A 25,552-nucleotide genomic window follows, 5' to 3' on the forward strand; every position below is an offset into this window, starting at 1 on the left:
CTACAGCTATCCAATTAAAGTCTTTCTTTTTTTTTTTTTTTTGAGACAGAGTCTCGCTCTGTCGCCCAGGCTGGAGTGCAGTGGTGCAATCTTGGCTCACTGCAAGCTCCGCCTCCCGGGTTCACGCCATTCTCCTGCCTCAGCCTCTTCGAGTAGCTGGGACTACAGGCGCCCGCCACCATGCCCGGCTAATTTTTTTGGTATTTTTTTAGTAGAGACGGGGTTTCACCGTGGTCTCGATCTCCTGACCTCATGATCCGCCCGCCTCGGCCTCCCAAAGTGCTGGGATTACAAGCGTGAGCCATCGCGCTCGGCCCCAATTAAAGTCTTATAAAGGACACTCTCAGATCCCAAATTTACTAGCAAAGGGTCAATAAAAAAGAACTGTAAAACTCAAGGTACTTCTAAAAGTTCCATTCACTTTTGTAGGATAAGATTAAACTAAGGGCTGACATAGCTGTAGGAAAAATGTTCTTAAACTTTACAGCAAACTTGAGTGGAAACATTCCTATTAAAAAGAGGTTTTCTCGTAATCTAAGGGCTGTTACAGCTTTATCACTAACAGCTTATTATAATTTCTGATTTCTAAATGCTCTCAAATGTAGATATTAAAGTAAACAAAGCATTCTTTCCTTCAACTTGCTAAACCCAACAAAGTAGAAGCCATGAAAAAGCCATCACTGACAGGAAACACCGAAGAACTCCATTGTGCACATAATGCTTTATGTACCTGCTGTTAGTTAAAAATTGGAATTAAACAGAAGTGGGTAATTAGTAAAGGCTAAAATTAAATTGCAGAAGTAAACTGGCAAGGATTTTTTGTGCATGTCACATTAAAATCACCTACTTTTCAACAGGAGAGATCATAAAATTTATCCAACTATTTGAAGTATCCTTTAATACATCTGGGTCTGAACATTTGAAAGACAATGCCTATCCTGTTCTTGTAGATTTTTTTGAAATTAAAACTTTGTTTCTTGGCCAAGGATGGTGGCTCATGCCTACAGTCCCAGCACTTTGGGAGGCTGAAGCAAGCAGATCACTTGGGCCCAGGAATTCAAGACCAGCCTGGGCAACATGGCAAAGCCCCATCTATACAAAAAAAACAAAAACTAGCCAGGTATAGTGGCACGAGTCTATAGTCCCAGCTACTCAGGAGACTGAGGTAGGACGGTCATTTGAGCCCGGAGGCTGAGGTTGCAGAGAGCTGTGACTGTGCCACTGCACTCCAGTCGGGGTGACAGAGCGAGACCCTGTGTTAGGGACGAAAAAAAAATTTGTTTACAACAGATAATCCAATATACCAAGAGTCTCTACATAATTATTTTGAAAAGCTGGCAGAACTAATTCTTGCTCATCCATATTACTTCCAATTGTACTGTCAAGTCATCAATATGTCTAAACACAAGCTTCTGCTGTTTGTTCACCTGTAGCATTTTTAATTCATAAGGTTTTTAAAAACCACAAATGGCCTCGCTTTTAGTTATGTAACAGGAACAAGAAATCCACCAGCAACAAAATTTTTAAAACTCAGATCTTTAGCGGCAGTCTTTAGAATTCACTCTAGATTTAAAAGTAATAAATTGTTAAAGCATGCACAAAGTTTAAGAGCGAATAAAAACTACAACTGACAAATACGTTGGTTATCATTCCAAACATGTATAACCAATTAACATGGCCTAGGGTTTTCTTTTTATTGGTATTCACTTCAGTAACTTGAATCCACAGATATAAGCAGTATATAACCAGAAAGTTACAAGTAAACACAAATTATACATGCAAATTTCTGTTCACAAAGGTCACATGTGCAGGTACATGAATTAGAAGCGTGCATCTAGGATTATGGCCAAACTGTTTTAAAAATGCAGAAATGTAAAATTACATCTTGAAAATGTGAAGAGATGGTCTACACACTTCAAAAATCAAATGTTGCTTATACCAGAGATGTATGACAATTACGGGATTCAAGTGACAAGCAGTAAGATCTCAAAAATTAATACTGGTCAAAGAGAACGGGAATATTTTTACATTTCACTGAAAATACATTGACTACTAGAATACGAAATCTAGCAGGAACTCAGGGAAAAAATTACAAAATCTAAAGCCAATTACTTAATATTTCTTATTACCTAAACAACAGCATGACATTAACAGAAAACTGCACCTGCATTTCAATTGCCAATCTCACGTTAATGAAGTTCTCCAAAAATGAAATGCAACCAAAACGGGTTCAAACTCCAAATGAAAGTCTGCAAGGCTCAGATTAAAACATGGAATGTTTCAGATGAAAGTAATAAAAATACTATTGGTTTTGTTCTTTATTGAATGGAATAAAATGTTGACATTTCTTTGAAACTTGGAACTACTAAATTTCATTTTTCCAAATGGTTCTACATTTTTTTCTTAGTGGTGCAAGTTGTCTTAAGTAGCTTAGGAAGTCAATCTCTACAAAGTACTTCTGTCCGTTGCCATTCTGATAAAACAAAAACTATTCATTAACTTAACCATATGTGTATTTTTTTTTTTGCTATAACACTTAACACATGAACAGACATCTATTATTTCTCCACTAAAACAAAAGAGTACAATAGTTTTCTTCTAACTATCAGTATTGTATTTAAAAAAGGTTAACATTAAAAACAAAGAACCATTATTTTCTTCGAAATCATTAAATCTCCTTGCACATCTTAAGTTTCCTTCTTCTGTCTGCGTTCTTCTGCCAATTTATTCAGAAATTTCTATAAAGAAAGAGAATTACAGCCATTAAGTCAACTAAGAGAAACACAGCAAAATGGATTAATTCCAAAATCAAACAACCTATATCCAAGTTTAGGGACTTAAACTATAATTTTGTCAATATTTTCAACAATTAGTTAATCCTTATTAGCACACAAAAACTTTCAGGACATTACAATAAGGCATGGGGAAAAAATGGTAAAAGGTAAAAAATGGGATTTCAAATGTTATAATTAACCCTAATTTTTAGAGATGAGAAAACAAAGACCAGTCACACTGAACTGACACTACTCCAAGAACTATGGGTCTAAATAACACGCATTTTTATTTTTTTTTTTTTGAGGGAGTTTTGCTCTGTTGCTCAGGCTGGAGTGCAGTGGTGTGATCTCGGCTTACTGCAACCTCCACCTCCCAGGTTCAAGTGATTCTCCTGCCTCAGCCTCCCAAGTAGCTGGGATTACAGGCACCTGGCCACCAAGCCCAGTTAATTTTTTTGTACTTTTGGTAGAGACGGGGTTTTCACCGTGTTGGCCAGGCTGGTCTCAAACTCCTGATCTCAGGTGATCTGCCCATCCCCGCCTCCCAAAGTGCTGGGATTACAGGCATGAGCTATCACATCTGGCCTCAATGCGCTATTCATTAAATCACCTGAACAAACGTTCTCTTGCAAGCCCAGCAGTAAGTATTTCAGACTCATTGAGCCATTCAGTCTTTGTTACAACTACTCAATCCTGCACTCAATTATAAACTAAAACAACCATAGATGACACTTAAGTGATTATGGCTGTGGGTTCTAAAAAAACCTTACAAAAACAGATGACTGAGTCACAGGTGTAGCTTGCTGACCCCCGCTATTAAACCTGTGACTGCTAGAGTCTCTAGACACCAGAGCTCCATTAAGACACTAATGGAAGTACAAAACACATATTCAAAAATCTAATCTAAAATGTCCAAAGTTTCTTTCCATCTCATTGGAATTTCAACTTTATATAGTTAATGCAAAATAGTAAGAATTAAAAGCCGTTATATCCTTTAAAGAAAAACAACAACAACAAAAATCACCCCACAAACATCCAGTTAGGAAAGTATCAATTTACCATTAGCAAGTTACTGTATTGCTTAATAGTTTCTTGATGAAGGTGACAAAGTTTTTTTTAAAATAAAAGGAAATAATAGGCCGGGCATGATGGCTCACGTCTGTAATCCCAGCACTTTGGGAGGCTGAGGCAGGCGGATCACCTGAGGTCAGGAGTTCAAGACCAGACTGGCTAACATGGTGAAACCCCGTTTCTACTAAAAATACAAAAAATTAGCTGGACGAAGTGGCATGCGCCTGTAATCCCAGCTACTCCGGAGCCTGAGGCAGGAGAATCGCTTAAACCCAGGAGGCGGAGGTTGCAGTGAGCTGAGATTGTGCCATTGCACTCCGGCTTGGGCAACAAGAGTGAAACTGTCTCAAATAAAAAATAAATAAATAAATAAAATATAAGGAAATAATAAAAAGAGCCACAAGAAGCACCTAGCAATCTTTTATATTATTTCCATATTCTTCTCGACAATACATGTAGTTTTTGACCCCAAACAGCTTAAAATCAAAGCCGATAAAAGTATTTGTACCAGGGCGGGCACTGTGGCTCAGGCCTGTAATCTCAGCACTTTGGGAGGGTGAGGTGGGAGGATCATCTGAAGCCGGGAGTTCAAGATCAGCCTGACCAACATGGAAAAACCCCATTTCTACTAAAAATACAAAATTAGCTGGGCATGGTGGCGCATGCCTGTAATCCCAGATACTCAGGAGGCTGAGGCAAGAGAATGGCTTGAACCTGGGAGGCGGGGGTTGGGGTGAGCCAAAATCGCGCCATTGCACTCCAGCCCTGGGCAACAAGAGCAAAACTGTCTCAAAAAAATAAAATAAAATAAAATAAAATAATTTGTGCTACATTGCTGCTACCATTGCAAATAGCCACGATTCTTTCTTCATATACAGGATGGTAAAAGACATATAGGTGGCAAAGAGCAGTTACATTAAAAAAAACAACAAAAACAAGTGATACACAGCCAAGAACTTGAATTATTTCCAAAATTAAAGATTACATTCATCCATTTAGTCAACAGAGAACATATGTAATGATTGAATAACTATAGTTAACTTATTATAAAGCAGTGTGAAAAACCAAGGTATCTATAATTGAGTTGTTTAGCAACTACTTTTAAGTTTCAGTCACTACTTTCAATAGGTAGTCCAAAGAGGCTGATAATTACAAAAACAAATTTCAATATATCTCAACAGGAATTATTCTTTAGTGATGTTGTGATTTATGTATTTATGCTTTTGATCTTCATGTACTTTTGGTCATAAAAATAACTGAATTGTCAATAATGTCAATATTAAAAATTATTTTAATATGAATGGTCATGCCACTTTTAGTATTCAGACTCCCAGCAACTTCCAAATTAGAGAAAGTACAGCCCAACAACAATTTCAGAATACTTGAATAAGTTTAATTCTATCACAGAATTTATAATATGGTTAGAAAACACTAAATTGTTACGTAACAAGGGTAAACTATTACAAGAGGTTCAATAGATGTTTTGGTAATCCATCAATAAAGAAAGAAAAGGCCAGGCGTGGTGGCTCATGCCTGTAATCCCAGCACTTTGGGAGGCTGAGGTGGGCGGATCACCTGAGGTCAGGAATTCAAGACCAGCCAGTCTAGCCAACATGGTGAAACCCCATTTCTACTAAAAACACAAAAATCAGCTGGGTGTGGTGGTGCATGCCTGTAATCTCAGCTACTTGGGAGGCTGAGCCAGGAGAATTGCTTGAACGCAGGAGGTAGAGGTTGCAGTGAGCCAAGATTGCACCACTGCAATCCAACCTGGGCAGCAAGAGTGAAACTGTCCTTATAAAAAAAAAAAAAAAAAAAAAAAAAAAAAAAAAAAAAGCCGGGCACGGTGGCTCATGCCTGTAATCCCAGCACTTTGGGAGGCCGAGGTGGGCGGATCACGAGGTCAGGAGATCGAGACCACAGTGAAACCGCGTCTCTACTAAAAATACAAAAAATTAGCCGGGCGTGGTGGCGGGTGCCTGTAGTCCCAGCTACTCGGAGAGGCTGAGGCAGGAGAATGGCGTGAACCTGGCAGGCAGAGCTTGCAGTGAGCCGAGACTGCACCACTGCACTCCAGCCTGGGGGACAGAGCAAGACTCTGTCTCAAAAAAAAAAAAAAAAAAAAAAAAAAGTAAATAAAAAGTTATCTTCAGGAGAAAGCACTACACTGAGTCTAGAGAGAACACTATACACATTTTACTTATACATCCCACTTATTTCCATAACTTAAGTTTTCACAAAAGAACTCTCCTGTTTTACATTCAACCTTACCTTTAATTTCTGATAATGAGGAAGGCTGCTGCAATGAGTATTCTTTGCAACTTCTTCATTTGTATAAAAGAGTGAACACAGCTTACAGTAAAACCCTGTTTTAGGTATCACATAGTCTATACCTAGAAACACAAACATACATTCTTACAAATTAAACTGAAGATTTTATTTAGTATTCACAATTTTACCTGTCAACATAATTTAAATGAAACAACAACAACATGTTTTTGAGAAGTCCAATACAGCCTAAGATGAAAAACAAAAACCGAACCATATTATGCTTTTACCTAATTGATATTTGAGGTCTCACCTAACTGTATTCTTAAAAAAAGAAATATAATACAGAAAAACAACACAGAAAAGCAAAACAAAAGCATGTGTAATTTGCAAGAAATTTTATGAAAAAAGGGAACACACTGTGGAATGACAACAGAAAATAATACAAAATCAGAGACATGCGTAAGAGCAAAATACATCAATTAAGATTTATAAATTGTTCCCCATAGAAACAAAACAAATTTAAAATGCTATCACAGCTTATATAAGACCAACTTTAAAATCTTATTTTAAAACCTAAGAGTTTGTTTTGAAGAGAGTGAGGAAGGTGAAGAACAAAGACTTAAATCTCACCAACAGGAACATTGGGCTGATATGGTCCAATTCTATACTCATCTGGGATTGTATAGTCCTCCTTGTTCTCATCACTTTGACCATCTGCGTTTTCACTTGTATCTTTGTTGGGATCATCAGCGTTCTCAGCAGATTCAGCACCTGGTTCTGTGTTTTCCTCATTTTTAATTCCATTTTCCAACGCTGCTTCGTTTTCTTGATCAAGTTCCTCGATCTTGTCCACCTTAATTTCAACCAAACCATCATCATTTTTGTCACCAGATTTAAATGCCATGCCCGATTTACGAAGTTTCTGAAGTTCCGAATCTTCCTCATCACCAACCTCATCTAGAGTGACAAAACCTTCCATACTCCCTGGGAAACGACGCTGTTAAGAAAGACAAATTTACTCTGCAACAATTATCCTGCAGCATCCCTTCCATCTGCTTTACTTGAAGGGAAACGGAGAGCGTCTTTGCCTTTTTGTTTTTTTGTTTGTTTTGAGACGGAGTCTTGGTCTGTTGCCCAGGCTGGAGTGCAGTGGCACGATCTTGGCTCACTGCAACCTCCACCTTGCTGGTTCATGCCATTCTCCTGCCTCAGCCTCCCCAGTAGCTGGGACTACAGGCGCCCGCCACCACGCCCGGCTATTTTTTTTTGTAATTTTAGTAGAGACGGGGTTTCACAGTGTTAGCCAAGATGGTCTCGATCTCCTGACCTCGTGATCCACCCGCCTCGGCCTCCCAAAGTGCTGGGATTACAGGCGTGAGCCAACATGCCCGGCCGCATCTTTGTCTTTATTCACTGGCTCAAAATAGTAACTTCTTCCTTTCTCCCAAAAAATTACTGATAATTTGAAAAATAATTTAGCTTATTTTAAAACTAAAAAATGGAAGGCCTGCCTCATACAAAGAGCAGAAGTTAAATGAGATAATAATATTCAAATTTTATCTTTTCTGAGACTACAATGCTGCTAGGGAATGTGTAAAAAACTTGATTTGGTAAAAGTTGAGCAATGTCCTTTGTAAGACAGTATACTGCAAATACCTACTCTTTAGAGCAAATGCTCAAATAGTGTAATGGCTAAAAAAAACCAAGCTCTGGGCCAGGCATGGTGGCTCACACCTGTAATTCCAGCACTTTGGGAGGCTGAGGTGGGCGGATCACCCTGAGATCTCAGGAGTTCAAGACCAGCCAGACCAACATGGCAAAACCCGTCTCTACTAAAAATACAAAAATTAGCCTGGTGTGGTGGTGGGTACCTGTAATCCCAGCTACTTGGGAGGCTGAGGCAGCAGAACTTGAACCTGGGAGGTGGAGGTTGCAGTGAGCCGAGATCACGGCACTGCACTCCAGTCTGGGCGACAGAGCGAGACTCCGTCTCCAAAAAAAAAAAAAAATCATGCTCTGAAGAATGACTGCCTAGGTTTAAATTTTGGCTCTGTGTCTTATAAGCAGTATGGGATTATTTAACTTCTCCATACTTCAATTTTCCTCATTTATGGATTGGAGATCACAGTATGAGATGCATATGGTTATAGTGAGGATCAAATTAATAAATTTAAACTTAGAAAAATGTATGGCATTAAATGCCATAAACATCAGTAATTATTAGCATTTACAAATGTAAACATAATGATTAGCTCGTTACAAAAATAAATGAAGTTATTTGACCAAGCCATCAAATAAAAACCGAGGTAAATATTGGTTTTGAGTTGAATGTTGCATAAAAGGAACCAATGGAATATGGAATAGGATGGCAAAAATCTCATTTCACTCTACTTTTTTTTTTTTTTTCTTGAGACAGAGTCTCTTTCTTGTCACCGAGGCTAGAGTACAGTGATGGGATCTTGGCTAACTGCAACTTCTGCCTCCCAGATTCAAGCAATTCTCCTGCCTCAGCCTTCCAAGTAGCTGCTACAGGTTATGTGCCACCATGCCCGACTAATTTTTGTATTTTTAGTAGAGACGGGGTTTCACCATGTTGGTCTTGAACTCCTGGCCTCAAGTGATCTGCCGGGCCTCCCCAAGTGCTGGGATTACAGGCGTGAGCCACTGGGCCCGACTGACTCCGACATTTTATGAGCCATTTAACATAAAAAGTTTGCCTCAAAGGCATTTTAATGCCCTACCCCTTAAGCTAGGCAGTCAGCACAATGTGGGTGTTTTGTTTTACTCTTCTTTATAGCATGTGTGTATTTTTATATTTATATTCACTTTATATGTGGCTTCTAAATGACTTACATGTTCAAATAAAATTGTTTTAAAAGATACTAAAGTATCTGACCAGGCCAATATTTCTCAAATAGGAAAAATTATTCAATAATTTTTGAATGAGTGGCAAAAGGTTTTAACTATCTTGGGTCAGTTAACTTACTGCAAACTCATGTCCTGTATTTTTTTTTCAAAGCTACATTATAAGGCTGCCTACCTACATGCTACCACAACTATTTTTTCTTAAAGCTACACTATAAGGCTGCCTACCTATATGCTACCACTACAATACAGAAGCATATATATGAGTCTTTCTCCCTCATTTTTACTAAAAAGTTTCCTCTTTGAGCTGATGTTTTTTGCCAACTATAACAACATGTCTTATTTAATTATTTATTGCAGAGTTTAGATTTAAATGTTTATATTCTGGTTCATATCCGATTTATTTTCTGATTTAAATCATGTAATTCTCTATCTGATCCTGCTTAGGTAAATAACTTGAAATACTGATCTGATCTAATGTTCTATTAAAACAAATCAATGTATCTTTCTTTACCTTTTTAAGCTTTTTCTTTGCTGCTGCTGAAGCACTTGCATCTTTTTTCACAGCTTTATCTGAAGGTTCCTTTTTCCCATCAGAAGCCACATCACCTAAATTAGCAAGATCGGTCTCGTCTCCCACTGAACTGCCACTTTCTAGCAGTGCTGCTGCTTCTTCTTCATCTACAAGTAGCTCATCTTCAGATTCAAGAAGCATATTAGGTTCCTGCTCTGTCTGGTCATCCTTTGTGTCTTTCTCACCATCTTCACCGGACTTCTCTTCTTGTTCTTTACCTTCGGTTGAACTTTCAGTCTTCTGGGAACCATCAGTTTTGGATTTCTTATCACTTGGAGATTCTTTGCCATCTGGAGAGTAAGATCTTTTTCTGAAATCAAAAGAAAACACCACAATTAATTTGTTGTCTGAAAAAGTAAAGCTGAATATACTCACACATATGAAAAACAAAATGAAATTACCGGGATTTATCTTTTTTCAGTAAATCAATGCCTCTGTTTGGAATCTAAAAGACAAAAGTTTTGCAGAAGTTAACATTTGCAGAATACACAATTATCCGGTGAATTAATAATTAGAGACAATCCCTATAATCAACTCAGCTTATTCAATTCCCGTAACCTTATTTGAGAACCTAAGCTGCCTACAGTCAGACATTCATCATGACCATACCAACAGAGAAGTGGAAAATAAAACATTCTGGTAGCAGAACGCTATTAAAAACAAACAGATAAAAGCAATGAAGGTGTCCTTTAGGGAAGACTAGTTTAAAAACTTCTGCCATTAAAGACCAGAAAAAAAGGTTGTTTTTTTTCAGTAACTTATTTCAATAGGTTTCCCTCTTTCAATAAACTTACATTTCAATAATCCTGTATTTTTAGCATACAAAAATGTTTAAAACAATGTTGTGGCTTTAAATATGTAAAAACAGGCTGTTAAATGATGACAAATCAAATACTACATACCCTCAGAACCAGTTTTTTATATTTCTCAGACAGGTCAACCTTCACACATCTCCCCTGAAACCAAAGGGCTTTTTTCAAACAATGGTCAACCATTGCCATTGCATCTTCTCTTGTCTCCATCTCAATAAAAGCCTTAAAAAGAAAGAAAAGAAACCACGAAGCACATTATATTTTACAAAATTGTATAAAACCTTATTATGTATTCTACCTACTGGTTAGAAAATTTTCATTACTTTTCTTTTTTGACACAGGGTCTCACTGTGTCACCCAGGCTGGAATGCAGTGGCACAATTTTGGCTTGCTGAAGCCTTGATGTACTGGGCCCAAGTAATCCTCCCACCTTAGCCCCCCAGTAGCTAGGTCTACAGGCATGCACCACCATGCCTGGCTAATTTTTGTATTTTTTGTAGAGATGCAGTTTCGCCATGTTGTCTAGACTGGTCTCGAGCTCCTAGACTCAGGCGATCCTCCTGCTTTGGCCTCACGAATTGCTGGGATTACAGGTGAAAGCAACCACATCCGGCTAAAAATTTTAATCTTTAGCACAGAGTTAAAAAAAGTCACTGAATATCAGGGCTGGGCGCAGTGGCTCACACCTGTAATCCCAACACTTTGGAAGGCCAAGGCGGGTGGCTCACCTGAGGTCAGGAATTCCAAGAACAGCCTGACCAGTATGGTGAAACCCCATCTTTACTACAAATGCAAAAATTAGCTGGGCCTGGTGGAGTGTGCCTACTGTAGTCCCAGCTACTTGGAAGGCTGACACAGGAGAATTGCTTGAACCCAGGAGGCGGACGGAGTTTATAGTGAGCCAAGACGGCACCACTGCACTCTAGACTGGGTGACAGAGCAAGACTCCATCTCAGAAAAAAACCAAAAACCAAAAAACCAACCTGTCAGATTTACAAAATCCCCAACAATCACTGTAGTGCCAAATACTAAACCATCTATATACACTCTTTCTGCAAAAAAGTAATAAACTTAAGATATTAAAATAGTGTAAGAAAAATAAAAGTCTGGAAGGACACAAACTTGCGATGTTGAATTACAGAATTGTTTAAAACAAAAAAAGAAAAATAGAAAAAATGTTCTCCTCATCCTTATTTCCTTTTTGAGACAGGGTCTCACTCCACTGCCTATGCTGAAGTACAGTAGCACAATCATAGCTCACTACAACCTTGGACTCTTGGGTTAAGTGTTCTACCTGACCTCAGACTCCCGGAGTAGCTAAAATTGTATGAACATGCCACTTTGCCGGCTAAAAAAATTTTTTCTGTACAGATGTGGCCTCAATATGTTGTCAGGGTGGTCTCAAACTCCTGGGCAACTCCGGCCTCAGCCTCCCAACGTCTAGGGATTTACAGGCATGAGCCAATGCACCTGGCATTTCTCTAAATTTTGTTTTTTTGTGATGAAGTCTTGCTCTGTCACCCAGGATGGAGTGCAGTGGCGCGATCTCGAGTCATTGCAAGCTCTGCCTCCCGGGTTCACACCATTCTCCTACCTCAGCCTCCCCAGCAGCTGGGACAACAGGCGCACGCTGCCACGCCCAGCTAATTTTTTTGTATTTTTAGTAGAGACAGGGTTTCACTGTGTTAGCCAGGATGATCTCGATCTCCTGACCTCGTGATCTGCCTGCCTCCGCCTCCCAAAGTGCTGGGATTACAGACGTGAGCCACTGCGACTGGCTAACTCTAAATTTTTTAAATACAAGAAAAAAAGTATGAAACATTAATTTTTTGAGACCCTGTCTCAAAAAAACAAAAAACAAACTAGTCCTCCAGATTTCATCACTAAAAATAGAGATATACTAAAAAAAAAATAATAATAATAATTTTTTTCTTTTTTTCTTGAATTGGGAGTCAGTCTCGCTCTGCTGCCCAGGCTGGAGTGCAGTGGTACAATCTCAGCTCACTGCAACCTCCGCCCCCCCTCCCATGGTTAAGCAATTCTCCTGCCTCAGCCTCCCAAGTAGCTGGGATTACAGGCACGTGCCATCACGCCTGGATAATTTTTGTAGTTTTAGTAGAGACAGGATTTCACCATGCTGGCCAGGCTGGTCTCGAACTCCTGACCTCAGGTGATTTGCCCTCCTTGACCTCCCAAAGTGCTGGGATTACAGGTGTGAGGAACCACGCCCGGCCCCATATTGAAAAATCTTAAAGGATTTTAATAAATTATCTTCTCTAAAACTTCCTTATGTATATTACCTGACTTTTCATCCTCATCAATATGTAATTCTTTATTTTCCCGTAAGGCTCAGCAAGCTTGAGAACAGCACTATCCGAATAGCCAGAATGGGGCAAATTGCTGAGATGTATCACACGTCCAAGCTCTTGCTTTTGATCAAACTTCTGATCTGGCTTTCCTTCAGGTTTCTTTAATAAATAACAACAACAAAAGGACAAATGTGCAATAATTATTAGTTAACAGTTAAAAACATCCTAGTCTTTACCAATTATTTTATTTTTATAGAGACGAGGTCTTGCTATGTTGCCTAGGCTTGCCTCGAACTCCTGGGCCTCACATAATCCTTCTGACCTTGGCCTCCCAAGGTGCTGGGATTACAGGCGTGAGCCACCACGCCTGACCTTAGCAATAATTTTAAATAACCGAAGTTAAATATTAAAATGATTTGTTAAACTGATATACAGCTTGAAAAAATAAACATTACCTTTATTCTTTTATACTTCTGGGATAAATGAACTCTCACTGGCTTGCCAAATACTAACGCTGGTGTGGTTGTGTAATAATCCACTGCAGCCTGAGCATCCTCTGTGGTTGCCATTTCAATAAATGCCTGAAATTATACAAAAAGTTATTTCTCTGTTTTTTCCAATCAGCTTTCTCACAGTGAACTAAAGATTTTTTTTCCTAAAAAATAACAATGCTCCAAACCTTTCCAGATACATTTAATCATTAAGGAGAAAATACTTTCAAGAATTAAAATACAAAACAAAAAACAGGCCGGGCCCAGTAGCTCACGCCTGTAATCCCAACATTTTGGGAGGCCGAGGCAGGCGGATCACGAGGTTGAAAGATCGAGACCATCCTGGCCAACCAACATGGTGAAACCCCGTCTCTACTAAAAATACAAAAATTAGCTGGGCGTAATGGTGGATGCCTGTAGTCCCAGCTACTTGGGAGGAGGCTGAGGCAGGAGAATGGCTTGAACCTGGGAGATGGAGGCTGCAGTGATCCTCACTGCACTCCAGCCCAGGTGACAGAGTGACACTCAAAAACAAAACAAAACAAAAACAAAAAAAAAATGTTGGCTGGGTGTAATAGCCGACGCCTGTAATCCCAGCACTTTGGGAGGCCAAGGTGGGTAGATAACCTGAGGTCAGGAGTTCGAGACCAGCCTGGCCAACGTGGTGAAACCCCATCTCTATTAAAAATACAAAAATTAGCCGAGCATGATAGTGGGCGGCTGTAATCCCAGCTACTTGGGAGGCTGAGGTAGGAGAATCGCTTGAACACAGGAGGCGGAGGTTGCAGTGAGGCGAGATCGCGCCACTGCACTCCAGCCTGGGTGACACAGTGAGACTCCATCTCCCAAAACAAAGAAACAAAAAAACCCCCCCAAAAAATGGTGCCAATTTGCTATTTTATTACAAAGGCCACCTCAAATTAATTCATTCTACTGCATTACTTTATCATTTACGATGCCTATTAGACTAAAAATAATGACTTGAAACCATCATTGTGGTATAGATCTGAAATGGCTTTCCACAGAATTTTCCTTTTACAACTTTTATAGTACTATAGTGACAAATAACTACCTAAGGATCATAATCTATAGTTACTAATAACCCATTAGTACTCTATTATACTCATCAACTACTGGCCTTTTCCTCTACTACATTCTGCATTTGATAAACTTAAGATTACCTTGAGTTTTATTTTTCTAATACAAAATCATTTAATTCTTACAGAACATATATTAGTGGCATGAATAAATGAATAATACCATTACTTCAATTCATACCTCATTAATTTTATTTAGAATCAGATGATTTGAAATGACTCCAAATGGTTCTACCAGCTGTAATAGCTGGTATCTCAAGTTTTTCCCTCGTTGAAAATCCATGATGTGAACAACTCTGCTAGTTTCCTATCCATTAGGGGAAAAAAACCAAGCAATTAAGTCTCTTCAAAGCAATATGAAACCAATTATGCATTAGGACTTTTTATAATCTATAATTAACCAGTAGAGTGTAAGTAACACAACTCATAACATTCTAGAGAATTTTAAAACTACACATCAAACGCCACTGGGTAAGTTCTGACCATAACCAAATGGTTAAACTACTTCAAAGTGTCAAAACATACTCTCTGTAGTGATTTTTAAATTAAATATTGTACATATAACTGGACAGCAAAGTTTCCAAGATGCTGAATCAAGGTGAGCTCACTGGACTATGGGCATATAAAATTTAAAGTTTTAACTATTATCAAAGCCATATAAGAACGTGATTGTTTTCAAATTATAGCAATGTTCCCATAAGGACCAGGATACATATTCAACTAGTAAGGATTTAGGTCAAATCATATTCCCGAAAATCGTAAATACAGTAAAAAGCAAAAGCTTCATTACTGACCACTCTGCCTTTTTGCATATGTCTAGGTCCTTGTAGGTTTCCATTTCCAGCACCTTTACGGGAAGAGAAAGTTTTCAGTCTTGTAATCAATATACTTGCTTAAAAAAGCAATTTTACTGAAAAACGCGCATCTTCCAAACACAAATGAAAAGCTCTTACAAATATATGATTACCATCACTTTTCATGCAATGTTTTTTTCCGTGTAATATTTGAATGAACCTTCTTTCACCTATAATCATTGCCTTTAATTTTCAGAATGGGGCCGGGTGTGGTGACTCATGCCTGTAATCCCAGCACTTTGGGAGGCTGAGGTGAGCAGATCATTTGAGGCCAGGTGTTTGAGACCAGCCTGGGCAACACGGCGAAACCCCTGCCTCTACCAAAAATACAAAAATTAGCCGGGTGTGGTGGCACATGCTTGTAATTGCAGTTACTCAGGAGAGGCTGAAGCATGACAGTCGCTTTAACCTGCGAGGCAGAGGTTGCAGTGAGCAGAGATTGCATCATTACACTATAGCCTAAGTGACGGAGTGAGACTCTGTCTAAAATAAATAAGTAAAATTTGCGGCCTGGCACAGTGGCTCGCGCCTGCAATCCTAGCACTTTGGAGGCTGAGGCAGGTAGATCACCTGAGGCCAAGAGTTCCAGACTAGTCTAGCCAACGTGGTGAAACCCCATCTCTACTAAAAATACGAAAATTAGCTGGGCATGGTGGTGGGCACCTGTAATCCCAGCTGCTCGGTAGGCTGAGGCAGGAGAATTGCTTGCACCCAGGAGGCGGAGGTTGCAGTGAGCCAAGATCGCGCCATTGCACTCCAGCCTGGGCAATAAGAGCGAAACTCTGTCTCAAATAAATAAATAAAAATAAAAATTTTCAGTAAGGGCTCTGTAGGGAAAAGTAACATGAATTTTATATAATTACCCAGATTTCCTCTTGGTCCAACTGCTGGTCCCCCAAGATGAAACGAGGGAGGTGGAGGTCCCAGAATTCCTGGTGCTGGATTTGTAGACTGCTGCAACATGAATGGATCACCCCTGGTAGAGTGAAGACATAAAATATAAATCATAATAAAGAGGTCCATTGGAAAGAATTAAGATTTAATGTTAAAGCACCCCAATATATGACCACAACCACTTCAATCTTTCAGGGTATCTGTGAAGTAACTAGGTCAAAGTCTACATTAACAATGAATACAAATTACTACATAATATATATTCTAAAAATTGTTAACCAAAGTGAGTTTTATCAAAGTCTCATTTTCAGTAAAGAAATTCTGAAAATACTTTGTTTATGAAATGTTGAAAGTTAAACCTGAATTCCTTACATTGATCTCCTTTACAAATGGTAGCTTAAAAAATTTAACTTACATTGTGTGTCCTGTATCATTGTCAGGATTCCATTCTGGGTAGCTTTAAAAAGACCAGAAAATTAACTTTAAAATAAAACTGTCCTTTTCACAAAACAGCCTTGTTTGGCCTCTAAAATAGAGATCATTTATTAGTAAAGTTATCTGAGAGTCTAAGTGTTAGAAACATAGTTTTAAAGCATTTCCTATAGATATTTCAAAAGAAAAATTTCAGAACTTCAAAATAATCCACGAGAATAAACTTGTTTTGTATTGCTTGCAAATGCAGATAATGTTGAAATTAAGTTTTTCCTCTATTTGTTAAATTGTAAGGAGGAAGTGCTGCACAAAGAATTAGAAATGTGGGTTACATAGAAACAAGAACAGAGAACAGATTTTCCTTCTCCAATATTAATACCAAGAGCACAGTTGAGTTGTGACATTAGAAAGAAAGAATAGCCCCAACAGAGTTAGGCATATGTGAAAATTCCAACTCCAGTGAACAATGGGCACTGTGTGCTGCTTAAGCAGGGAGTTTCTTTAGGAATTCCATTTCATGGTAGCAGCCTGAACTCAAAACCAAAGATCTCAAAGGCAAAATAAAAATACATCACCAAGGATCTTGCTGGACAACGAATTAGAGTATTTTAATAACCTACCCTCTTTTCTGTATCTTTTACATTTTTAGAGCATGTATTATTGAAAGTGCTACTGTTTAATCCACTCTACATATCAAATACTATCTTCCACTATGTCTAGTAAAAATCAATTTGTATAATGACCAATGTGTATGTATCCTAGAAATGATGTTAAATAACAAAATATCATTATTATTGCATCTAATATTCAATATGAAATTTCCAGATCTAAACATTTTACTTCAAAATAGTATTGCCCATACAGTAACACTATGTGATATTAACACTGTGGATATTACAAGTAAATGATGAACTCCCAAAAACCAATAATGGCTGATTCTGATTCACGATAAGGATGTTTTAAAGGTATTTCAAACTCCTACATTTCAAGAAGAAGCTGGCATCGACGACTGTGACTTGCTCCATTGATATGTTGACTCCACTCCTGCAGCAAAGTAAATTAGTAGAATTAACAAAAATAAAGCTAAAATATTTTCATCTGAACCATTCAAACTCTATATTAATGTCAATGCAGTATCACAGGCTGTACAAACACTTGCCCATTCACTAAATCACATTGATTTAATTTAAAACCATTTCTCTGAATCCTTGAGGCTTGATCCTGCCCTCAAATACGCTATGCACATTCTTGGAAAAACTGGATTAACTTGTCAACATACTTAAGAGATTTGACAGGGAAAAGATATAGAGTTAATAAAGATCAAGAGGAGTAACTAACCTTGAGATCAGCAAGGCTTATTAATTTTTACTGTGGACCAAACTGAAGTATTCATTGTATGCTATAGCACTCTGAATAAAACATCCATGTTTGTATCTACTTTTCTAGAAACTATATACTATAAATGTGAACAATTAGTTAAAATAGAATCTTTTAGGGCGAGCACGGTGGCTCACGCCTATAATCCCAGCACTTTGGGAGGCTGAGGTGGGTGGATCACTTGAGACCAGGAGTTTGAAACCAGCCTAGCCAACATGGTGAAACCCCATTTCTACAAAAAATACAAAATTTGGCCGGGCGTGGTGGCACACGCCTGTAGTCCCAGCTACTTGGAAGGCTGAGGCAGCAGAATCTCTTGAACCCAGCAGGCGGAGATTCCAGTGAGCTGAGACTGCGCCACCGCACTCCAGCCTGGGTGACAAAGACTCTGTCTCAAAAAAAACAAAACAAAACAAACAAAAACTTTAATCACATCCAGCTTTTGAGGATGTTCCAGGTTTACTACCTACTAAATACACAGTGAATGAAAAATGCACCATGATTAGCATTACCATAAAATGCTAACATGATTCAACAGGAACTGCTTTTCTAGAAAACGAATCCCATTTATCAAAATACTAAGCTCCCTTTTTATTTCCCCAAAATAAGCAAATTTAAGGAATGCCTCTTTCCAGATTTAGGGAGGGAAACATGACATTTTATCACTATAACTTTTTAGGCAATGTAAGAAAGAGGAGTTACGAAAAGTGGGCTCTGCTATTAGACTGCCTAGGTTCATTCCCAAATTACAAAGATTCATTCCCAAATGAATCTTTGGTCTGTGTTATTTAAATTCACTGGGACAATAGTCTCATAGGGTTGTTGTGAAAAGCAAATGAGTCAATAAAGGTAAAATGCTTATCAGACCCTTGCCAGGCACATGGAACGTGCTAAAAAAAAAAAAAAAAAAGAAAAGAAAAAAAAGAAAAGAACTATTATTACACTGATTATAAAGCAGTCTTGTTTTACAATTCCTGCTTTACAACTATTATTGATGTTTCACAAACTCCCACAAATTGAGGTAATTTCTGTAACACCCACACTATCCAATACAATTATATTTGAAATATAAAACATGGTCAGGCAATGTGTTTTTAAAGGGAGATGTCTCACTGAGAGCTGAACTAAATTAGAGTAAGGTACCAAATTACAAGATACATGCTTTCAAAAAGCTGCGGATTGGTATTTTATAAATGGGATCCTTAAAAAAAACAAAAAAAAAAAACCTGGTTTATATTTACCTGACAACAGTTTAGGTACATTCCTATGCTCTAGTAAAATTATCTAAAATCCTGTGAAAGGCCAGGTGCGGTGGCTCAGGCCTGTAGTACCAGCACTTTGGGAGGCCAAGGTGGGAGGATCAACTGAGGTCAGGAGTTCGAGACCAGACTGGCCAACATGGTGAAACCCTGTCTTTATTAAAAATACAAACATTAGCCGGGCATGGTGGCAGGTGCCTGTAATTCCAGCTACTTGGAAGGCTAAGGCAGAATAGCTTGAACCTGGAAGGCAGAGGTTGCAGTAAGCCAAGATCACGCCATTGCACTCCAGTCTGGGTGAGAGTGAAACTGTCTCAAAAACTAAATAAATAAAAATAAAATCCTGTGAACTAAAATGGAACTCATCCAAATAGTATGGTACCTTCCTTAAAATGTTGGAAGCCACAAACTACTATTTCCAGGTCTCTCAAAGCTAGATTATCTTTTTAAAATAATGGCTAATAGCAGGGCGCAGTGGCTTATGCCTGTAATCCCAGCACTTTGGGAGGCTGAGACAGGCAGATTACAAGGTCAGGAGATCGAAACCATCCTGGCTAACATGGTGAAACCCTGTCTCTACTAAAAATACAAAAAAATTAGCCAGGTGTGGTGGTGGGCACCTGTAATCCCAGCTACTTGGGAGGCTGAGGCAAGAGAATGGCGTGAACCTGGGAGGCGGAGCTTGCAGTGAGCGGAGATCGTGCCACTGCACTCCAGCCTGGGCGACAGAACGAGACTCCGTCTCAAAAATAAATAAAAATAAAATAATGGCTAATAGCTAAAACTCAAGATCTCTCCAGCTGGCTCTATAATCATCAGCTATTTGGGATATCTAAAGTTTCAACTGCAAAGTAATGGACCACTGCCTTCTTGGAGATCAGTTTTAAAATGGCTTGTAAGGGCCGGGCGCAGTGGCTCACGCATAGGATCCCAGCACTCTGGGAGGCCAAAGCAGGCAGATTACTTGAGCCCAGGAGTTTGAGACCAGCCTGGGCAACATAGTGAAACCTGATCTCTATCAAGAAAAAAATGCCAGATGTGGTGGTACACGCCTTACTTGAGCCTGGGTGGTGGAGAGTGCAATGAGCTGCAATCACGTAAGTGCACTTCAGCGTGGGCTACAAAGCGAGAGACCCTTTCTCAAAAATATAAAACAAAATAAAATGAAATAAAAATGGCTGTAAGCCAGAGGAGCCACAGGTAAGTTCACAAAATTTAGAAGCCTTGGCTGGGCGTGGTGGCTCATACCTTGAATCCCAGCACTTTGGGAGGCCGGGGCAGGCGGATTACCTGAGGTCAGGAGTTACAGACCAGCCTGGCTAACATGGTGAAACCTGTCTCTACTAAAAATACAAAAAAATTAGCTGGGCACGGTGATGTACGCCTGTAATCCCAGCTACCTGGGAGGCCGAGGCAGGAAAATTGCTTGAACCCGAAAGGCGGAGGATGCAGTGAGCCAAGATCACGCCACTGTACTCCAGCCTGGGACACAGAGCGAGACATCTTCTCAAAAAAAAAAAAAAAAAAAAAAAAAAAAAAAAAAGAAGGATTAATTAAACAAATACCAATTAACGACTTAGAATTCTCTCAACTAAAAATATTCAGATTTTCCTTAAAATATCCTTAAGTTGTGGGAGAGGAATAAATGTTATCCTACTACGTATGCTTCTATTTCATAGGAGCTAGAAAGGGTACATAGCTGAACAGAAATTATATCCAATCCTCCACGTTCTTTAAAGGTTCAAACTTAGGGGAAAAGTGTGTCTGGTCTTTCAAAGTGATATAAAAGGAAGGCCAAGATCAAAAAATCAATCACATACCTCCCAAACTCACCCATGACTAATCTGTACTACTGATCTATTACTGGCTAGTTTACGGTGAGGACTAAGTGAAAGTTTTATAAAAATCTATATCCTTGGACTCTACACTGAGGTAACTCCTGCAAAATCAGATTAATAAAGGATTCGTGCACTTTTTAAATTCAGACATTTCTGTAGGAAAACTATATTCACCTTGATGTATCTGAGATACCTTAAATTATAGAAAGAAAAAAAGAATTGGGGAAGCACTTACAGAATGGCAGAAAAAAGTATAACTTAATATAAACTCAAGTGACAAGACAGCCAAAGTGCTGGAGTGGGTAATTTTCTTTAAGTGAAAGGAAGCTGAGAAAGCTTGAGATTGCACAGAAAAGCAATCTGATGACTGGGCGCGATGGCTCACGCCTGTAATCCCAGGACTTTGGGAGGCTAAGGCGGTGAATTACCTGAGGTCAGGAGTTCAAGACCAGCCTGACCAACATGGAGAAACCCTGTCTCTAAAAATACAAAATTAGCCGGGCATGGTGGCGCATGCCTGTAATCCCAGCTACTCGGAAGGCTGAGGCATGAGAATTGCTTGAACCTGGGAGGCGGAGGTTGCGGTGAGCCGAGATCGTGCCATTGCACTCATTCCAGCCCGGGCAACAAAAGTGAAACTCCGTCTCAAAAAAAAAAAAAAAGAAAGAAAAGAAAAGCAATTTGATGATCTAAAATGACCTATAAAGAAATAAAAGCAACACCATCACTTTAAGTCACCTAAAAATAATGACACTCCATGACAAATTATTTTCAACTTAAGTTTCTTACTTCACAATAAGAATTTTTGATCATGTAGACTATTTAACAATACCACTAAGTAAAAAGAACAGATTTTCCAAGTTATGCAGCAATACCAGAGAGCAGGATTAAATGTTTAAAAATTTTTCATTATCTACTTCCATCACAGAAATTTTCTCTAAGGTCATTTCTATAGCGGTTATAGAGGGTCCACTGCTAAAGTGAATATTTAAATATTTTTTCAATATAATGCACATACGTAAAAAACATAGTAAAGCAACTAGAAAACTAGAAATTCAGATAATCCGTGTGTTTAAACTTCTTAAAGTTGGTCCAATTTACACATTTAAACCACAGAATTAAAAAAAAGGCCTCTAAAATAGTTCTCAAATGTACTCAGTATTTTGACAGAATACCAAAACTAGCTAAGATCTTAGCATTTTTACAGGCTAAAAGTACCTCTTGCACTAGGGTAGTGTTATCTTACTCTTGAATCCATAGTTTCATCAAAATATGTAAAAACTGCTCTTTGTTAATTTAGATCCATTTAAGTTATTAGCCTTCTTCAGGAACTAGAAAGTAGCAAAATTTGGAGAAAAAAGCATAATCACACATAAAAACAGAAACTTTTCTCTAAGTCCTCTCATGGTTCCGTTGTGTTCCTTTATGATGTCCCAACAGCTTAATGACTCCAGTAGCAAAGACTTTTTAAGTCCCTTCACATCACTCTCATTTGAGACACTGTAACTATCTATTTTCCTCAGAATTTAGAGACCCTTTCTGAGAATATTGGTCATACTGACATTTCTGCTATTATTTCCTTATAAACAGGCAAGAAATAACGTAGAAAAAATTGGAGTCACCAGTGTTTAATAGACCTTCTCATTCTATGAATTCACACGGGACCTAAAATTTAAAGTTTAGTGCTGATCAGAAACTAAAATGAATTCCATGATATATTTAGTACAGCCAACAAATTTAGGAAAAGTTAACACCCAAAACATATACCAATTAAAATTTGCTGGCTTTTGTGAGTTTGGGGTTGTATTTCTTAATGAAAATACATCTTCTTAAATGTGTAAATAAACCTAAATTTGGCATTTATGTTAATTTACTTTGGTACAGGTTAAAGATTAAAAGACAAAAATACTGAGATCCAAACACAAGGAAAGGGAGTGATTGGTAATACTCTTTAACAGAATATTAAAAACAATGGTATGATTTAGTCTACTTAAAAAAAAATCCATACTCACTAAAAAATGCTTATCAAAGGATTAGCTATGAAAAGAAAATGACCCTTCCAGATGTTACTGTAAAGAAAAACCCTGTTAACAGTAACCATCAAATCAATTTCATGGCAGCAACTTGTTCCAGTTAAGTAGAGCACATCAGGAAAAAATGGATGGTCACAGATTATAGATCAAGCTAGTGGGGTGCTATAACGATGACTTTAAGTCAACTGCACCATATATTGGGGGGAAAAAAGTCAGAATGAGTAACACTGAAAAAGTTGAAAGAGAAAGGACAACATATTTAAAAGGGCATTTTGAAAAAGTTCCCATTTTGCCAGATGTGATAATTAAAGCAAAGGAGAATTAGATTTTCTTTTCAAATGACTATTTCAGAAGTCTAAGCCTAACTCAGAAAAAGAATTTGTTTATGAGGAACACAGAGCAGGATACTGTAGTAGTTGATTTGTCCAAGTCTCTAAAGGGATAGATGTAATATGGGATAATAAAAAGTGAGTTTTGAAGTATGTTTAAGAAAGTTGTGGAAAAGGAGAAAAAAAATGATGAAAAATTTCAGTCATAGTATGAGAGTTTGTGTTAAAGGGAAATTAAAAAAGGAAGAATGAACTAATCTAAAATATGAAACATACTGAAACAAACACCAGGGCTCTACATTAACTCTTTCCCTGTAGCCACAGATAAGGAAAAAAAGAGAATTGTTCAAGAATACATCTTTACTACATACAAATCAGCAATCAAGACAGATGGAGAGCTGAAATCTAGCATCCTGAATGGCAGAGCACATTGACTGCAAAAAAAATACTTAAAACAATTCAACAAAGCAGACAAAAAAAACCTGCTTAAATATATGATTAAGAAGAACATATTGATGCCAAAAACCAACAAGATAATCTCAGTGGATGACAGCTTTGTGGCCAGAAGTAATCTAGGCAGAATATATTAATGTAAAGCCCTGGTTTAAAATGCTCAAAACAATTACCTTCCAAATAAAGTAAGTGTTCTCAAAAGTTTAAAAATGCTTGATCAACTCAATGTCATCAGACTACAGAATTAGAGTCAAAGATATAGGTAAATAGGCACTACAATGTAAAAGAAATTAGAAGCATCTGTTGCGTTAACTCACCTTATTAGAATGAACTGGCAAATCACATATAGAGCACAGATGGGGATAACCCTTCGGTAAGAGTCCATGGAAGTCTTCAATATTGCTACTTGGAGGAGCGCCTCTCTTTTTCTCAAAGAGAGATCTCTCTTGTAAGGGGCCAGGACCACGTCCCATTCTCTCATACTCACTGTCAAATTTATGATAGTTATGCGAGGTCTCACCAAAAAAAGAATCATCCCTACACCTTTCTCCATCTCTTAATCTGTCATCTTCATAATCCATTCTGTCATAATAACCAGATTCTTGAGAACGACTTCCATGGTCATAATCAAGCACTGGGTTGAGACTAGGACCACGATCATCAAAACTATCTCTTCTAAAGTGCCTTTTTTCTTCCCAATCATCCCTAGGTACTCTGTATGGTGGCTCCCGTGTAGCAGATCTGCCATCTCTACCATAACTCAAGGTAGGGCCTTCTTCAGTTCTCCTCCTTTTAAGCTGTAGAAGGATTTGGGGCAAATTCTCAGGAGTAATCTTGTCCTCTGGATAACGACTCAGTTCATCTAAGTCTCTAGCAGACAGACCAAAGCTGGCCAAAATGTTACTGGCCTGGTCTGCATCTCCACGGTGTTGAGAAGATAAAGGGAGTGGACCTCTACTTCCAATGTTAAATATAGACTGCAAATTATGGGAAGAAGTACTAGCAGAAGACAGTGCACTATGAGCTCCTTGTTGATTCAATGAAGAACTCATTCCAAGATTCATTAAACTAGCAAGGCGTGCAGTACCCTGGTTCATCCTTCCAAGAGATGCTGGCATACTTAAAGACTGGGTAGCAGCAGCAAGAAGGCCTATTCCTGCCGCAGACAGGTCACGCCCATGACCCTGTGAGTCCCTACTGAGAGATGACTGCTGGAATGACTTGGACATTGTAGAACTAGCTCTTGTCTATTTTACAGATTAAAAAAAATTTTTTTTAAAGACGGCCAAAAAGAAAGCTCAAACTAGAAAGCTAGGTTAACTTTGCTTCAAAAAATGGTAACGCCAAGAAAAAGGATCAATAAGGACTGCAGAATCTTCTTCAAGCTGAGAACCAGCAGACAACTCTGTAGAAAAATAAGCAATTTTAGTCATAAATCCCTTTAAGCAGATGCCGTTTTTTTAAGAAAAAAAAACTTATGCATCATGTTGATTAAAAAAAAAACATTTAAGATCTCAAACTTACAAGGAATTTATTACATATCTTAAACAGATTCCTGATGTATGCAGAGCCTGCATATAGATATTTAAAAAGTAGTATTTCATGCTAAAGCTTAACTATTAAAGGGACTTTCATACTGAATTTAAAAACATGTAAATTGAAAGGTTAGATGTCTGAGTACATCAAAATTTCAGTAAAAATATAGATGGGTTTCTTCTTTTAGAAGAATAAAAACACACCCTATAGTATGATGCTTAAGTTCCAGGAGAAGACTAAAAACAAAAAAAAATCAAGGTCAGCAAGTCAAAGATGAATCAGT

At 38.2% G+C, this 25,552-nt stretch overlaps 1 protein-coding gene across 8 annotated transcripts in view; it reads right to left on the reverse strand.

Moving 5' to 3' along the window:
* Positions 1 to 709: 709 nt before the first annotated feature.
* The window catches only part of MATR3 (matrin 3), a 38,114-nt gene continuing 13,271 nt past the window's right edge, over positions 710 to 25,552 (reverse strand). For 4 of the 8 annotated variants that reach the window (XM_030828432.1, XM_030828450.1, XM_030828440.1 and 1 more), the window contains exons 2-15: positions 24,051 to 25,138; positions 17,427 to 17,488; positions 16,428 to 16,469; positions 15,982 to 16,094; positions 15,059 to 15,111; positions 14,446 to 14,571; positions 13,132 to 13,257; positions 12,668 to 12,835; positions 10,458 to 10,589; positions 9,957 to 10,000; positions 9,496 to 9,865; positions 6,747 to 7,113; positions 6,117 to 6,238; positions 710 to 2,738 (exon numbers count right to left, since the gene is read on the reverse strand). In XM_030828432.1, coding sequence (XP_030684292.1) covers positions 2,688 to 2,738; positions 6,117 to 6,238; positions 6,747 to 7,113; positions 9,496 to 9,865; positions 9,957 to 10,000; positions 10,458 to 10,589; positions 12,668 to 12,835; positions 13,132 to 13,257; positions 14,446 to 14,571; positions 15,059 to 15,111; positions 15,982 to 16,094; positions 16,428 to 16,469; positions 17,427 to 17,488; positions 24,051 to 24,962 — 2,688 coding nt within the window. In that variant the 5' untranslated portion in view covers positions 24,963 to 25,138 and the 3' untranslated portion in view covers positions 710 to 2,687. The remainder of the gene's footprint in view (positions 2,739 to 6,116; positions 6,239 to 6,746; positions 7,114 to 9,495; positions 9,866 to 9,956; positions 10,001 to 10,457; positions 10,590 to 12,667; positions 12,836 to 13,131; positions 13,258 to 14,445; positions 14,572 to 15,058; positions 15,112 to 15,981; positions 16,095 to 16,427; positions 16,470 to 17,426; positions 17,489 to 24,050; positions 25,139 to 25,552) is intronic. The other 4 variants (XM_003266442.3, XM_003266443.3, XM_030828478.1 and 1 more) reach the window with 3 other exon arrangements.

This window comes from Nomascus leucogenys, chromosome 2, assembly GCF_006542625.1.
Source record: "Nomascus leucogenys isolate Asia chromosome 2, Asia_NLE_v1, whole genome shotgun sequence".
Classification (NCBI taxonomy): domain Eukaryota; kingdom Metazoa; phylum Chordata; class Mammalia; order Primates; family Hylobatidae; genus Nomascus; species Nomascus leucogenys.